Source organism: Megalobrama amblycephala, linkage group LG1, assembly GCF_018812025.1.
Source record: "Megalobrama amblycephala isolate DHTTF-2021 linkage group LG1, ASM1881202v1, whole genome shotgun sequence".
In the NCBI taxonomy this organism is placed as follows: Eukaryota; Metazoa; Chordata; class Actinopteri; order Cypriniformes; family Xenocyprididae; genus Megalobrama; species Megalobrama amblycephala.
In genome coordinates, this window is record NC_063044.1 from 12,457,205 (window position 1) to 12,473,953 (window position 16,749).

The following is a 16,749-nucleotide window of genomic DNA, read 5'->3' on the forward strand; positions in this document are numbered from 1 at the left end:
GAAGTCCAGGATCCAGCTGCATAGAGGTCTGTTTAGTCCCAGAGTCTGGAGCTTCGCAACAAGTGTGGCAGGCACTATGGTGTTAAATGCTGAGCTGTAGTCCACAAACAGCATTCTCAGATAGGTGTTCTTATTATCCAGGTGGGAGAGAGCAGTGTGTAGGGTGAAAGCAATGGCATCCTCTGTAGAGCGGTTGCTACGGTATGCAAATTGAAGCGGATCCAATGAGGAAGGCAGCACAGAGCAGATGTAATCTCTGACGAGTCTCTCAAAACACTTGCTGAAGATGGGTGTGAGAGCAACGGGCCTCCAGTCATTTAAGCATGTGATTTTGTTTTTCTTTTGTATGGGGACAATGGTGGATTTTTTGAAGCACGAGGGAACCACAGACAGACAGAGGGAGAGATTGAAAATGTCTGTGAAAACACCGGCTAGTTGGGATGCGCATGCTCGGAGCACACGGCCTGGGATGCCATCAGGACCCGCAGCCTTGCGGATATTTACCCGTCGGAAGGATTGGGTTACATCCGCGACGGAGACGGTGAGTGCACTCACATCTCCTGCAGCAGCTGCGGGAGCGCTCTCTGTGTGGGCGGTGTTGAGAGCCTCGAAACGAGCATAAAAGTTATTAAGCTCATCCGGTAGAGAGGCGGCAATGTTCACAGTAGCTGGTTTATTCCCTTTAAAATCTGTGATGTTATTGATTCCCTGCCACATACTTCTTACATCGTTGGTGTTGAATTGTTCTTCAACTTTGTTTTTATATTGTCTTTTTGCGGCTTTGATGGATTTCCTGAGATCATAACTTGTTTGTTTACGATCATCAGCGTTCCCAGATTTAAAAGCGGATGTCCGCGCTGACAAGGCTACTCGAACCTCGTTGTTAATCCACGGTTTTTGGTTGGGGTAGATGCAGATTGTTTTTGTCGGCACAACATCTTCTACACACTTCCTGATGAAACACGTTACAGTTTCTGAGTACGCCTCTATGTCGCCATCAGACGCTGCCCGGAACATGTCCCAGTCCATGTGATCAAAACAGTCCTGTAGTATATCGTCTGATTGGTCCGACCAGCATTGAATTGTCCTGAGGGCGGGTGCTTCCCGTTTCAGTTTCTGCCTATATGCAGGCAGAAGCAAAATGGAGGAGTGATCCGATTTGCCGAAAGGTGGGCGGGGGAGAGCTTTGTAGGCGTCCCGGAAAGGAGAGTAACAGTGGTCCAGTGCGCGATCACCACGCGTATTTATGGTGATGTGTTGAAAATATTTTGGAGCTATTGTTCTTAAGTCTTAAGTTAAAATGTAAACAGCTGTGATTATGACCGCTGTAAATTCCCTCGGTAGCCAGAATGGTCGACACAGAAGCATATGAAATTCCAGATCAGGGGAGCAGAAGGTTTTAATAGAGTGTAGGTTCCTTTCATCACACCACGAGTTGTTAATAAAGAAACAAACACCCCCACCTCTGCTTTTCCCTGTGAGCTCTTTCGATCTGTCCGAGCGATGCACGGAGAACCCCGTAAGCTTGATGGCTGAATCTGGAACCGCTGCAGACATCCAGGTTTCTGTGAGGCAAATAATGCAGCAGTCCCTTGTTTCTCTTTGGTATGAGATACGTGCCCGCAGTTCACAGAGTTTGTTGTCCAGTGACTGAACGTTAGCCAGCAAAATGGTTGGGAGAGGAGGTCGGAGGGAACGACGTCTGAGTCTTACAAGGACGCTGGCTCTCTTCCCTCTTTTCCGGCGGCGTTTCCTCGGTCGCGCCCGCGCGGCCCAGACAAAGGGCTCTGATGTGGTGTCTGAGTTCTTGAACACTGGCGCCTTGTTTACAAAGTCCGGTTTGCGTCTCGCGACGTAGGATCCTATGTTTAGGAGTGCGTGTCTGTCGTAGACAGTTTTGCAAACAACATCCAATACGTAGAGCAACAAAAAAACAAGTAAAACAAACCAAAAACTGCAAAGTTTACTCGGAGCTCGCAACACGGCCACCATGCTCGGCGCCATCTTGGAACTAAAGAAATACATTCTGTATTAAAAGGATAAGATGTATCTCGGAAAAATTGATGCATCTCGATTTGCTTCCAAAATTTCATTCATCCTCTGCTGCTCTACCGATGCACTCGCATCATGCACGCGCATGACCGCGTATCGATACATATCGGTTAATCTTCCAATCCCTAGTTTCTAGCATTTTTGGCACCCTAGGCGAGATCCCTATTAACACGCCCCCCCAGCTGTTTGCGCCCTAGGCGACCACCTAGTTTGCCTATGCCTAGAAACAGCACTGAAGACAGGCAATGGTCAAACAGTGGCAAGCAAGTATGGCAGAGAGCAAGCAGAATCGTAGTCGAGGAACAGGCAATGAATCAGGGCAGGCAGATTTCATTCACAAAACCAGGAAACAATAAACAGTCCAAAGGGCAGGCGGCAAGATTCGTACACGGGGAACAGGATCAGAAACAGACAGACAAGGTAAATAACACTTAGAATTGTCACAGGAGTAAACAAGACCTCACAAAGTGTGTAAGGGTGTGTGTGGCTTAAATAGTGCAGATAATGTGCTGCAGCTGGGTGTGGTGATTACTGATTAGTGAAGTGAGTGCAGGTGATTGCCAGGGAGGATTGTGGGAAATGTAGTTGACTGATATCATGACAAATGTACTGTTAAATGTGGTTAAAGTTACCATCGTTTCTTTCTGTATTCATGGAGACAAGAGCGTTGCTATTTTCATTTTTAAACACTTGCATTCTCTATAAATCTCTCCAACAGTGTGTAATGTTAGCTTTAGCCACAGAGCACTATCAAACTTCAAATCATATCAAATGTAAACATCCAAATAAATACTATACTTGCCCGATTAGACATGCTGCATGGCGAACACTTTATAATGATACATTTTGAGGGTTATATTAGCTGTGTGAACTTTGTTTATACAATGTATTATAGAGTCGCGAGCTCGGGGGCGGGAGCACGAGATTTAAAGGGGCCGCAGCCTGAATCGCCACATATTTAATGATGCCCCAAAATAGGCATTTAAAAAAATTAATAAAAAAAAATCTATGGGGTATTTTGAGCTGAAACTTCACAGACACATTCAGGGGAGTTAATATAAGTAGACTTATATTACATCTTGTAAAAAAAACATTCTAGGGCACCTTTAATACTGTGACACTGAAATATCATGTCAGAATAAAAGTGTGCAACACAGATCAGTGTGTGTCTGTGCTTTTCTCAATCTCTGTTAATGAAAATCACCTTCATTTAGTTCTATTACAGTGTCTCATCAATTATAATTTAGGAATGTAGAATTGAGATTTGTTCAACATCTTGTAATCAAGTCAAGTCAAGTCACCTTTATTTATATAGCGCTTTTTACAATGCAGATTGTGTTAAAGCAGCTTTACATTGATAACTGGTACATAATTTTGGCTGCACAGCAGCTCTTAAAGAATACTGTCAATGCAGGCAGAGCAGAAGCACTGTTGAAAAAATGTCAGGAATATTATTGAATATCAAATGTCAAGTCAAATGTCAAGTGTCCCCAACTAAGCAAGCCAAAGGTGACAGTGGCAAGGAACCCAAACTCCATCAGGTGACATCAGGTTGCAAACAAGTGGCAAATAGATGTTAAAATGGAGAAAAAAACCTTGGGAGAAACCAGGCTTAGTCGGGGGGCCAGTTCTCCTCTGGCGAACAGTGCTTTGTTACAATCAGGTTGCTATCATAAGTCTGATAGGATCGCAACAATCAAAGTATTTATTTAAGTTCCATCCAGTTGAGGATCATATTCATCACGCCGGTATGGACGGTCTGTTGAAGAACTGTGCTACTGGCTGTCGTGTCGTTGATGTCTTCACAATGGATGATCCAGTTGACTCGATCTCTGCTGATACTTCAGGGCTACGTTGTGGTCATGTCCAGTTGAGGATCGTATTCATCACGCCGGTATGGATGGTCTGTTGAGGAACTGTGGCACTGGCTGTCGTGTTGATGTCTTCACAATGGATGATCTAGTTGACTCGATCTCTGCTGATACTTCAGGGCTGCGTTGTGGTCGTGTCATGGCACTGGTCCTTGGTCTCAGCTGGATACGGCCCGGATCCGGTTGACTACGGTAAACCTCAGAATAAACAGAAAGACTAATATTAGCATAGATGCCATTCTTCTTCTGATGTAACGAGTACATCTGGTGTTATAGGAAGTGTTCCCGGTTCCGGCTGACCTAAATAATGCAGTCTAATAATCCTTTAACGGATTTGAAAATATAAATTGATAATGTGTTATGTGTATGCCAGGTTAAAGAGATGCGTTTTTAGTTTAGATTTAAACTGACAGAGTGTGTCTGCATCCCGAACAATGCTAGGAAGATTGTTCCAGAGTTTAGGTGCCAAATAGGAGAAGGATCTACCACCTGCGGTTGATTTTGATATTCTAGGTATTATCAGCTGGCCTGAATTCTGAGATTGCAATAAACATGAAGGACTATAATGCATTAACACTCTGAGGTCTGAGGTATCGCCGGCGATACCACCGCAGTTTTTTTATTACCCTACAACAACACTGTCTCAGCCACAACTTCAACACCTATCACCTCCAGTCTGAAAACGAACCAGGGTATTGACCACAAACAGTTCACAGTACCCCGACAGCTAGTAGTCCCTATCACCATTGGCACCTGGAAAGGTAAAGCTATCGTGGACACTGGAGCTAGCTATACTCTTATACATGAGAGTTTATGGAAGGATCTTACCCCTCAAGAGAGTCTCCATCCTTGGACATTAGTGCCTCTATACCTAGCAAACCGTGAGGCTGAAGTTCCACTTGGGTGGATAAATGTGCAGATTACCCTGCATAACACAAATATTTCTATGACATCCAGACCATCCTTCAACGGTTGCAAACAGCTGGGTTGATGTTAAGCAATCCATACCTATCCAGTTCCACGTAATCTTAAAGAAGTCCAGCGCTTTCTAGGATTGGCTGGATGGTACCATCGATTCGTGCCAGACTTCTCCAGGATCGCTGAGCCTCTCAACACCCTAAAAAAGAAAGGACAATCATTTCAGTGGACGTTAAAATGCCAACAAGCTTTAGAGTATTTAAAAGCATGCCTTAGATCACCACCTATCCTTGGACACCCTAATCTCCAACTTCCCTTTACAGTGTACTCTGACGCAAGCGACACCGGCTTGGGTGCTGTGTTAACTCAGCGGAAAGAACAAGATGGGGAGGAAGTGATCGCTTATGCCAGTAGGACTCTAAATAAAGCTGAGACAAGCTATTCTACCACCGAAAAGGAATGTCTTGCAGTGGTATGGGCTCTGGATAAATGGCAGCATTACTTAGAACCTCGACTGTTCACAGTAATCACTGACCATTCCTCGTTGCAATGGGTGATTCCATCCCAGTTCCACAAAAACAACCAGTCGACTCATCAGATGGACTCTTCGACTACAAAGATATGACTTTGTGATGGAGTACAGGAAAGGGAAGTTGAATGTAGCACCTGATGCTCTTTCACGAATGAACTACCTACCTGGATGTAGTGTGTACACCAATCAGAAAGAGGAGTCAGAATTTCCAATCACCCCTGAAATCATCTGGGAAGAACAACATCGGGATCCTGAAATTGTAACAATATTTCAGGCATTGCCAAAGAACAAACTCACAGAGAAGGAACAATATGCAGTTTTGGAAGACAAATTGTATCACACCACTCATCTGACGGATGGCCGAGTCCATTTCCGTGTTGTCACTCCCAGCAGCCTTGTACCCAAAATTCACCAATACTATCATTCCAATCCCATGAGTGGACATCTTGGAATTTTCAAGACGTATAAGAGGGTACAAGATGTTGCCTACTGGTCTGGCATGTGGACGGATGTAAAAAAACATGTTAAGAGGTGTGTAAAGTGTCAAACTCTTAAGAGTGACAACAAAAAACTGGCAGGAAAACTTCAACCAATTACTACAACACGACCCAATGAAATGATGGGAGTAGATGTAATAGGCCCACTGCCAAAAAGCACCAAACAACATGAGTACTTACTCGTCTTTGTTGACTATTTTTCTCGATGGGTCGAGCTATTTTCCATGCGGCAAGCCACTGCTCAGACTATTGCTGAAATCTGGCGGAGAGAAGTGCTGACTCGATGGGGTGTGCCTGATTACATCCTGTCAGACAGAGGAACCCAATTTGTTTCTGCAGTATTCACTGAGTTGTGTGCAAAGTGGGATGTAACAAACAAATTAACCACTGCTTACCATCCGCAAACAAATATGACAGAAAGAGTCAACCGTACTCTGAAGTGTATGATAGCTTCCTTCGTAGAAGATAATCACAAAGGTTGGGACCTCTACCTTCCCGAGTTTCGTTTTGCACTCAATACTGCCACTCAGGAAACGATTGGAATGACGCCCGCTGAGCTCCATCTGGGCAGGAAACTTCAGAGTCCTGTGGACAAATTGTTGCATGGACACAACCTTTCACCCTCTGGTCCTTCGTATGATATTGTTCATCAATTGTCTTAACTACAAAGAAAGGCAGAGGAAAACTGCAAAAGAGCTCAAACAAGGCAGTTGAGAAGTTATAACAAAACAGAAGAGATGTCTCCTTCCAGGAGAAAGATCGCATATGGGTTAGAAAACTTCCCTCAATCCAGTTCACAACGCAATTTTAGTGCTAAGCTGGCACCGAAATGGAAGGGACCATATCGTATAATTCAACAGTTGGGGCCTCTCAACTATCAAGTTGCGCTGGAAACCACAGGAGAAGACGTGCGCACTGTGCATGTATGCAATATGAAACCTTGTTTCCCTACTGCAAAAGAAATGGAAGAATGTACTTTGAAGAACCTCCGGGAACTTTTCCATGAGACCTCAGACGAGGATGAAGATTTCCTTGGGTTTTAGAGGGTTTCCCTCTTAACAACTATGCATTGTCTTCTCAAGGAGGGGAGAGTGTGGCAGAACAGAAAAGTCCGGGTCCGGATGCCACTTGTTTACTTTCACTTTTAATGCACGAAAGGGAAAACGGGGGCGTACATATCAATTAGTGAGGGAAGTGAACATAAGGTGAAGCTCACACACCGGAAGGGGTGAGACGTCACAAGTGAACAGCTGAGTGAGAGTGGTGGGAGAAAAGTCGATAGAGTTACCGTGTGGGATGTGGCTTGTGTTCCTGTCGGCCGCTTCCAGACCTTCTGCACTGAGAGTGTGAACGGGTGCAAAGTTACCTTCACGTTTAAGCATCGCTAAGCTGTCCAAATGGGAAAGCCGGTCATTACAAGGATCATTGTTGAGTCCACTACGGTCCCTAGACACTCTTCATTAGCCCTGTGATCAGCTGCACTTGGCTCAGTGACGCAAAGCCATTCATTCATTTCCACAAACAATCTAGCACACGCACTCTCCGACACACATACACACACACACACACGCACACATACACACATGCACACATATACAAACTGATCAAGTCTAGTTGTTTATATTTATTTTGTTTTTGCGCTCTGGAGACCTCATGCAGGTACAGGGAGAGGAGCGGACTGGAGTGGAGGTCTCCAGGGCGGATCCATGAGCCATGCCGGATCAGAAGCCTCGGCAGGCCATGGCGGGTCAGGAGACGAGGGCTGCCACGGCGGGTCTGGAGACGAGGGCTGCCACTGCGGGTCAATGTCCGTGGGCTGCCACTGCGGGTCAATGTCCGTGGGCGGCCACTGCGGGTCAATGTCCGTGGGCGGCCACTGCGGGTCAATGTCCGTGGGCGGCCAGTGCGGGTCAATGTCCGTGGGCGGCCAGTGCGGGTCAATGTCCGTGGGCGGCCAGTGCGGGTCAATGTCCGTGGGCGGCCAGTGCGGGTCAATGTCCGTGGGCGGCCAGTGCGGGTCAATGTCCGTGGCCGGCCATTGCGGGTCAATGTCCGTGGGCGGCCACTGCGGGTCAATGTCCGTGGGCGGCCACTGCGGGTCAATGTCCGTGGGCGGCCATTGCGGGTCAATGTCCGTGGGCGGCCATTGCGGGTCTGGAGCCTTGGTAGGCTCTGGCTCGGCGGAGACTGGAGATACTGGCTTGAAGAAACTGGAGATACAGGCTCGACGGAGACTGGACATACTGGCTCGACGGATACTGGAGATACTGGCTCGACGGAGACTGGAGAAACTGGCTCGACGGAGACTGGAGATACTGGCTCGACGGAGACTGGAGAAACTGGCTCGACGGATACTGGAGATACTGGCTCGACGGAGACTGGAGATACTGGCTCGGCGGAGACTGGAGATACTGGCTCGGCGGAGACTGGACATACTGGCTCGACGGAGACTGGACATACTGGCTCGACGGATACTGGAGATACTGGCTCGGCGGAGACTGGAGATACTGGCTCGACGGAGACTGGAGAAACTGGCTCGACGGATACTGGAGATACTGGCTCGACGGAGACTGGAGAAACTGGCTCGACGGAGACTGGAGAAACTGGCTCGACAGAGACTGGAGATACTGGCTCAGGGAGACTGAACATACTGGCTCGACGGCGACTGGAGAAACTGGCTCGACGGAGACTGGAGATACTGGCTTGGCGGCGGAGCATGGAGCAGCTGGCTCCATGGCGGCTGGAGCGGAGGGCTCAGCGGCAACGGAGCATGGAAGAGGCGTCCAATCCATCCCCCCGTACACAATTAAAATCCCAATGGGAATAGGAAAGGGCTCAGCTGAGATTGGAAAGGGATCTACGGAGACTGGAGAGGGTTTGGCCTTCTTTCTCCTCCTCCTTTTGGACCGCCCGGACACAACAGAGGGGTGTGGCTCAGATAGGACGCAGAGGAAAAGCTCACTGGAGGGGTATGTGGAGGAAGACGGAGACTGACGAACTGGCCAGGCCGCCCGTGATTCTGGGAGGACTGGACGAGATATGCACTTAGAATCCTGAACCTCTTCAACAACGAATTTGGAGTCATTTAAATACAAAATCAGATTAATAGTATCGATTAAGGAAACATAATTGTCAGGTTTGTCAAAACGGATAGTACTCTCGTCCAGTCCATCCAGAAACAGGGCGTTCAAACGAGCGTCTGACTTATTTGTCAGAAAAGCCAACTCGACAAACTCCTCCACATACCTCTCCAGCGAACGTCCAAACTGCAAGAGTCCAATTAGGCGGTCTGCAGCCGTCATAGGTGTGGGAGGCACAGGAGGAGCAGGAGCCTCGGAGAGGAGGAATAAATCCATAATCATTTGTGGATATCCAGTCGTTTAAAAGGTCCGTTCTTCTGTTACAATATGCTGGTGTATAGACGAGACATTACACGGAGATCCACAAATAAGCATCTTTACTCAACGAAGGAGAATACATACATCCAAACACATACAATATAACGTTAACATAAACAGGTAACAATTAGCATAACATTAGGTAACAAATAAGAACGGACAAGGAGTGAAGGGAGTGAGTCCATTATAAAGGCAGTGCTGATGAAGGAGTCCACAAAAATAAGTTTTGTAACAGCAAAAAAAAATTAAATAAATAAATAAAACTTGTCGTCCATAGTGCCTACTATAGCTGGAGAGGAGAGATTTGGCTGTGGCTAACTTACACAGAAGAGATTTTTTTGTTCAGCACATAAAAATGAACTACTTCATTTCACACTGTGGAGATGTGGTTTCTCCACTCCATGGATCTTCATGTGTATCTTCAGGTGACTTTTAAAAGAGAAACTCTTTGCACACTGATCACATGTGTGCGGCTTCTCTCTGCTGTGGATCTTCTCATGTGTTTTCAGAGATGATGACTGACTGAATCTGTTGTCACAGTGTGAACACTTGTAAGGTTTTTCTCCAGTGTGGATCTTCTCATGTGTTTTCAGAGATGATGACTGACTGAATCTCTTGTCACAGTGTGAACACTTGTATGGTTTTTGTCCAGTGTGGATCTTCTCATGTGTTTTCAGAGATGATGAATCACTGAATCTCTTGTCACAGTGTGAACACTTGTAAGGTTTTTCTCCAGTGTGGATCATCTCATGTGTTTTCAGATGTGCTAACTGACTGAATCTCTTGTCACAGTGTGAACACTTGTAAGCTTTTTCTCCAGTGTGGATCATCTCATGTGTTTTCAGATTTGATGACTGACTAAATCTCTTGTCACACTGTGAACACTTGTAAGGTTTTTCTCCAGTGTGAATTCTCTGGTGCTGTATTAAACATTTTGCTGTAGTAAAAGTCTTCTCACACTCAAAGCACACATACTCTCTCAGACCAGTGTGTATTTTCTCATGTTTTTGTAAACTACACAGCAGTAAAAAACTCTTTCCACACACAGAACATGAATGTGGCTTCTCCTTTGTATGAACTGTCAGGTGTGACTTCAGGTCTGATGACCTAATAAATGTTTTGTCACATTGATCACATGTGAACGGTCTCTCTCCTGTATGGATCCTCATGTGTGCTTTAAGGTTTGCTGATTGATTGAAACTCTTTCCACATTGATCACATGTAAACGGCTTCTCTCCTGTATGAACTCTCATGTGTTCCTTAAGATGTCCTTTTTGTTTGAAACTCTTCCCACACTGATCACATGTGAACGGCTTCTCTCCTGTATGAACTCTCATGTGAATATCAAGACTTTGTTTGATTGAGAAACTCTTCCCACACTGATCACATGTGAATGGCTTCTCTCCTGTATGAACTCTCATGTGAACCTCAAGATCACGTTTGTTTGAGAAACTCTTTCCACACTGAGTGCAGGTTGTAGATTTCTTGTCTCTTTTCTTTAGAAATGTCTTTTTAGTCTTTAAGCAACTCAAAGGCTTTTCTCCAGGTTTGACATGTTCCTCCTCCACTTCACTCAGTTCTTCACTCTCCTCCTTCACTTCCATCAGCTCTGAAATGAAAGAGAAAAAAGTAATATCACTTTCAGTAAATCAAAATAAATAGAGAAATATGAAGTTAAAGGTCATAAAATTGAAACTTGTTGTGATAGACAACTGCTACAAAACATTACGATCATTTTGATGCATTTGCATAAATCAGTTGCATATGTCCCTGAAACTTTAACATTAATCTTCCAATCCTAAAGGACCAGCTGTTGTTCCAGCGACAGAATCCAGTGGTCTGGTGAAGGTATAATGTGTGTACATCTTTTCAGAGCTCCTGTGAAGTTCACTGAATTTTAGAATTTAGTCTCAATTTTACTTTAGCTGCTCGTTTAATCTGACTCCAATTTCAAATGTTTTTACATCAAGATTTACTGAATTCATACAATCAGCACTGAATGGACGTCTTCTGGCTACAGAATTTCCCAAATCGCTGCTCTGCCACCTTCCCTTAAATAATTCTTAATAATTCATTATAAATAATATTAAGAAAATAAAGAAAACATTGCTCTGAAATATTTTCAATCAATGACAAAATGATCTAATGTGATATTAACAGCCATATTTTGACATTTGATATTTAATTTATTTTCCTAAAACTGTAATTATTTAGGGCTGTTCACAGCAGACTTCTTCCTTTCATACACATGTGAATGTAAGACACTGGATACACAAGATCAAGTGAATTTTGCAGTGTAATAGATTGTATATTTTCAATTTTTTTAGTAATTATTATTTGTTAATTATTATTTGTTAATTAATTTAATTAACAAATTATTATTTGTTAATTAAAAATATATCACGTCATATCTTGACTGTGTCTAGAAAGTTCACATGCTCAAAGTCTAGACTGACTGCATCTTTAAATGTGTTATTATCAGTGTCCTACATGATTCACTCAAACCTGTTACTTCTGACATGACTTTCCTCCTTTTGAAAACAGATGATTTCTTAAAACTGTGACACCAGGAAGTGACATCATCTGTCTATGACAAAAAATGACAGAGTAAAAACTAAATGTTGTGCTTTTTGTAAAATAAAGAAAACTAACATGATGTGTGATCTCTCGTCTCCCTCTGAACGAAGTCCAATCTGATAGTTCTCAGAAAATGAACTGTAACTTAGTGAATACTACTGACAAAAAAATTACACTTATGTCTAAAGAAACGTTGAAATGTCAGGTTTTAAATCGTGTAAGTCAAATCGAAAACAAACATTCTGTGTTTATGTAATCTGTATGAAAAGAGAGCCATGTCAGAAGTCCGTGATTCAGCTCATTACCCACTAATGCAGCCACGCCCACGGAGCCAGCGCTATTCACAGGCAAATTCAGAGGCAACACATGCATACATCGTCTCAATCATGTATTTATTGTCTTGAAAAGTGTTTATCTGGATGTAAAAGCCATGGTTAGCGATCTCTGGAAGACATGCAGTTAGTTCCTGTTTGTTTTCTTCTATTGATGAATATTAGATGAGTTTTTGTTCCTTTAGCACCCTCCGCTGCAGTATGAATTGTAAAACAGCATTCATGGAATATCCTCTTCTTCTTTGAATTTGTGGACTAAAAATGCACAGAGAGTGCCCTCCGGCTGCAGTATGAATTGCAAACACCAGCGCTCATAGAGATAACAATGAATATTAAATAAAAAATAACTCCTCTGTATAGAAAATTGACATAAACATATGAGAATCCTATATTTCTCCAAATGTGCATGCTTTTAAACTAAAAGCCTATATTCAGACTCTTTGCATCACAGAAATGCATTATATTTTAAAGTATAATATAAAACCATTATTTTATATTGTAATAATATTTTTCTGTATGTTTCATATACCATGATGAGCTTGAGACATCACAGAAGTTTTTTTTCACAGCCTACCTGACTGAAATGCCTCATTAATATGCAAGTCATTTCAGGTCATTACTATGCGATTCTTTTGTCTTCTCAGGTGAGAATGACCCATTATTCATGGTCATTCACACCTCCACGCATACTGTGTTTCTTGGCAAAAAGTGTCTTACAAAAACTAAATCAATATATTGTTATAAATGAAAGAGTAGTCAGCATAATTTTTACATAATTCTGAAGCAAAAACTCTAGTCTACAACCTCCAATACCCAGAAGTCTTGTGAACACAGATTTAATATACTTTTATTGGCCTTATTTCAGTGACTTAAGTTTTTTGTTTTTTTCAATAACCACGCATAAACGTTATTCCTTCAAAAACACAAACATGTACATACATGTTCCTCACATATTATGGTAGCCTAGTTTGTGCTGAATACAGTGTAATGACACTTGTGTCATTAATATGTTTATGAACAACTGAAAAAAGCACAAATGTCAGGGCATGTCAAAACTTCTCCAGGCCCCAAATCAGCCTCAGACTCCAGAGGGTTAACTTCAACTTTGTGACTGATTCCTCAACATTATTCTCAAGAATCTGTTGATATTGAGTGGAATCCATGCGACCCTCAACTTTAACCAGATTCCCAGTACCGGCACTGGCCACACAGCCCCACAGCATGATGTAACCTCCACCAAACTTGCGACTCTTCCTGCGCGACTCCACCGAGCAACGACACCGGTAGGCACTAAAGTTTCTTAATTTCCTACACACTTTTCCTTATCCTCAGCATGTGCTTTCAACACATTCCTGCTGTCTCACGGCAACGCTCCACTAACCCTCGCAAAAGGCAGCGCAATGTTTCTAACCTGCGCCCTATTTACACGTCTTCTAACACTAATACTCCTCTCTCTGTCTCTGTGGGTCATTCCAGCCTTTGCTACTAATTCTTCTCTCAATATCTTGGGTCTGACTGAGACCTGGATTCATCCAGAGGACTCAGGAACCCCTGCTGCTCTCTCTAACAACTTCACTTTCTCTCATACCCCTCGCCAGTCTGGAGGGGTGGGGGCACAGGTCTTCTCATTTATCACAATTGGAAATATTCGGCTCATTCCTCTCTCTTTGTAATAATTCATTTGAGTTTCATGCAATTACAATCTCAATTCCTGTCAAAATTCATATTGTAGTAATTTACCGCCCCCCAGGCCAACTGAGTACCTTTGTAGAGGAACTGGACATGCTGCTGTCCTCATTCCCAGAGGATGGCAGCCCACTTGTAGTTTTATAAATTTGGGCACCCCAACAGAAAAATCACATCAATATTTAGTAGAGCCTCCTTTAGCAGGAATAACGGCCTCTAGACACTTCCTATAGCCTGTAATGAGTGTCTGGATTCTGGATGAATGTATTTTGGACCTTTCCTCCTTACAAAACATCTCCAGTTCAGTTAGGTTTGATGGTTGCCGAGCATGGATCACCCCACAGATGTTCAATAATATTCAGGTCTGGGGACTGGGATGGCCATCGCAGAACATTGTACTTGTTACTCTGCATAAAGGCCCGAGTACATTTTGAGCAGAGTTTTAGGTTGTTGTCTTGTTGAAATATCCAGCCCCGGCTTAACTTCAACTTTGTGACTGATTCCTCAACATTATTCTCAAGAATCTGCTGATATTGAGTGGAATCCATGTGACCCTCAACTTTAACCAGATTCCCAGTACCGGCACTGGCCACACAGCCCCACAGCATGATGTAACCATGATGTAATCTTACTGTGGGTAGCAAGTGTTTTTCTTGGAACGCTGTGTTCTTTTGCCGCCATGCATAACACCCCTTGTTATGACCACGTAAGTCAATCTTTGTTTCATCAGTCCACAACACCTTATTCCAAAATGAAGCTGGCTTGTCCAAATGTGCGTCTGCATACCTCAAGGGACTCCATTTGTGGTGTGTGCAGAAAAGACTTCTTTCGCATCACTCTTCCATACAGCTTCTCCTTGTGCAAAGTGCACTGAATTGTTGAACGATGCACAGTGACACCATCTGCAGCAAGCTGATGTTGTAGGTCTTTGGAGGTGGTTTGGACTGTTTTTGGTCTCACCATCTTTGGTCAATATTTTATGTGGACTGTAACAAGAACTTTTGACCAGTCTCACAGTGGACATGACAGCCTTTCGCCTTTGCCTCTCCATAATGTAGAAAATTTTTTGTGGCCTGCCACTTCTGGCCTTATTGGCCACCATACCTTTTCTCATGATTGAATGCACCTGTCTATGAAGTTCAAGGCTTAATGAGATCACCAAACCAACTGTGTGTTCCAATTAATTAGTGCTAAGTAGTTACAGGTATTCAAATCAACAAAATGACAAGGGTGCCCAAATTCATGCACCTGTCTAATTTCGTTTTTATGCATATTGCATATTTTCTGTTAATCCAATAAACCTCTGTGGGATTACAAATTTAAGAATCTGTTTAAGATCTGATGATCCTACGTCCTGACATAACATCACCTTAAATACTAAGGTGAAATACATTGTATTTAGCATTTTAAGGTAAAGATGACGACATTAGATGAATGATTTGGTTTAGCAAAGTTTCCAGCAAGAGTTTTCTGCCAGTTCCTGTTCTCTTTATTGTATGTCTAACGAGTCAGATTACTGAGATTCTCACCTTTTGTTGTTAATGGCTCTTGGAGCCCCTGTCCCATTCTTTGAATAAGTATGCTGACTGGATTAGGACTGGCAACACTCTAGAGTCTGGGGCAGGTTCCTATACCTGAATACTTAATTTGCATGCTTTGTTTAAGGTCGTCTCCCTGGTGCTTTGTCTCTATCCCTAAGCACTGCCCCCTAAAATGTATATAAACTTCAATGTACACTGCCCTAGTTAGATTTTGGATGACTACAGCGACGCACAGCGTGTTTCTCAATAAAGAGTAACTTCTGCTTCAAGAGATCCCAAAGTCTCCTGGTCTATGCTTCTGAGATTTCCAACACCTCATTTCACTACTGAAATGTTACTGTCTGAAATTTCTGATCCAAAGACCCAAATATTTATAAATGAAAATCATGGAAATTGTCAGGGGTTCCTAGACTTTTGCATACAACTTTAAATGGGGTGTTTTGACTTTCGCAGGGATTCTAGAAGCGAGTTTATTGGGTGAGAATTATGCCAGCTCATCTCTGTATTAGAAATGTTTGTTTTTTCTATTATTTTGCACATTTAACAATACCTATGTGTGTACTAATTCCTTTCTCATTTTACCCTATGGATTATTTCATGCTGATGAGTTCCCTTAAAGGTGCCATATAATTGAAAATTGAATTTACCTCATAGTTAAATAATTACATGGAAATGACATACAGTGAGTCTCAAACTCCATTGTTTCCTCCTTCTTATATAAATCTCATTTGTTTAAAAGACCTCCAAAGAACAGGCGAATCTCAACATAACACCAACTGTTACGTAACAGTCGGGATCATTAATAAGTACGCCCCCAATATTTGCATATGCCAGCCCATGTTCAAGCCATTAGACAAGCCAGTATTAACGTCTGGATGCGCACAGCTGAATCATCAGACTAGGTAAGCAAGCAAGGACAACAGCGAAAAATGGCGGATGGAGCAATAATAACTGACAAGATCCATGATATCATGATATTTTTAGTGATATTTAGGGCCCAAGCGAATAGCGTGCAGGGCCCTCTTGTTCTTCTAAGGATTATTATTAGGGCCAAAGCCATCGGCTGAAGGCCCTTTTGTTAGGGCCCAAGCGAATAGCGTGCAGGGCCCTCTTGTTCTTCTAAGGATTATTAGGGCCCAAGCCCTGTAAGGGGCTGAAGGCCCTATTGTTTTCTTTAGGATTCTTATTATTAGGGTCAAAGCCCTGTAAGGGGCTGAAGGCCCTATTGTTTTCTTTAGGATTCTTATTATTAGGGTCAAAGCCCTGTAAGGGGCTGAAGGCCCTATTGTTTTCTTTAGGATTATTAGGGCCAAAGCCCTGTAAGGGGCTGAAGGCCCTATTGTTT

At 43.3% G+C, this 16,749-nt stretch overlaps 1 protein-coding gene across 1 annotated transcript; it reads right to left on the reverse strand.

The window, feature by feature from the left end:
• Positions 1–9,633: 9,633 nt before the first annotated feature.
• LOC125267932 (zinc finger protein OZF-like) lies at positions 9,634–14,826 on the reverse strand. Its single transcript, XM_048190291.1, has 2 exons — positions 14,650–14,826; positions 9,634–10,764 (listed from the first exon to the last, which is right to left on the reverse strand). The coding sequence occupies exons 1-2, from the start codon at positions 14,824–14,826 to the stop codon at positions 9,634–9,636; spliced, it is 1,308 nt and encodes a 435-aa protein (XP_048046248.1).
• Positions 14,827–16,749: the final 1,923 nt, after the last annotated feature.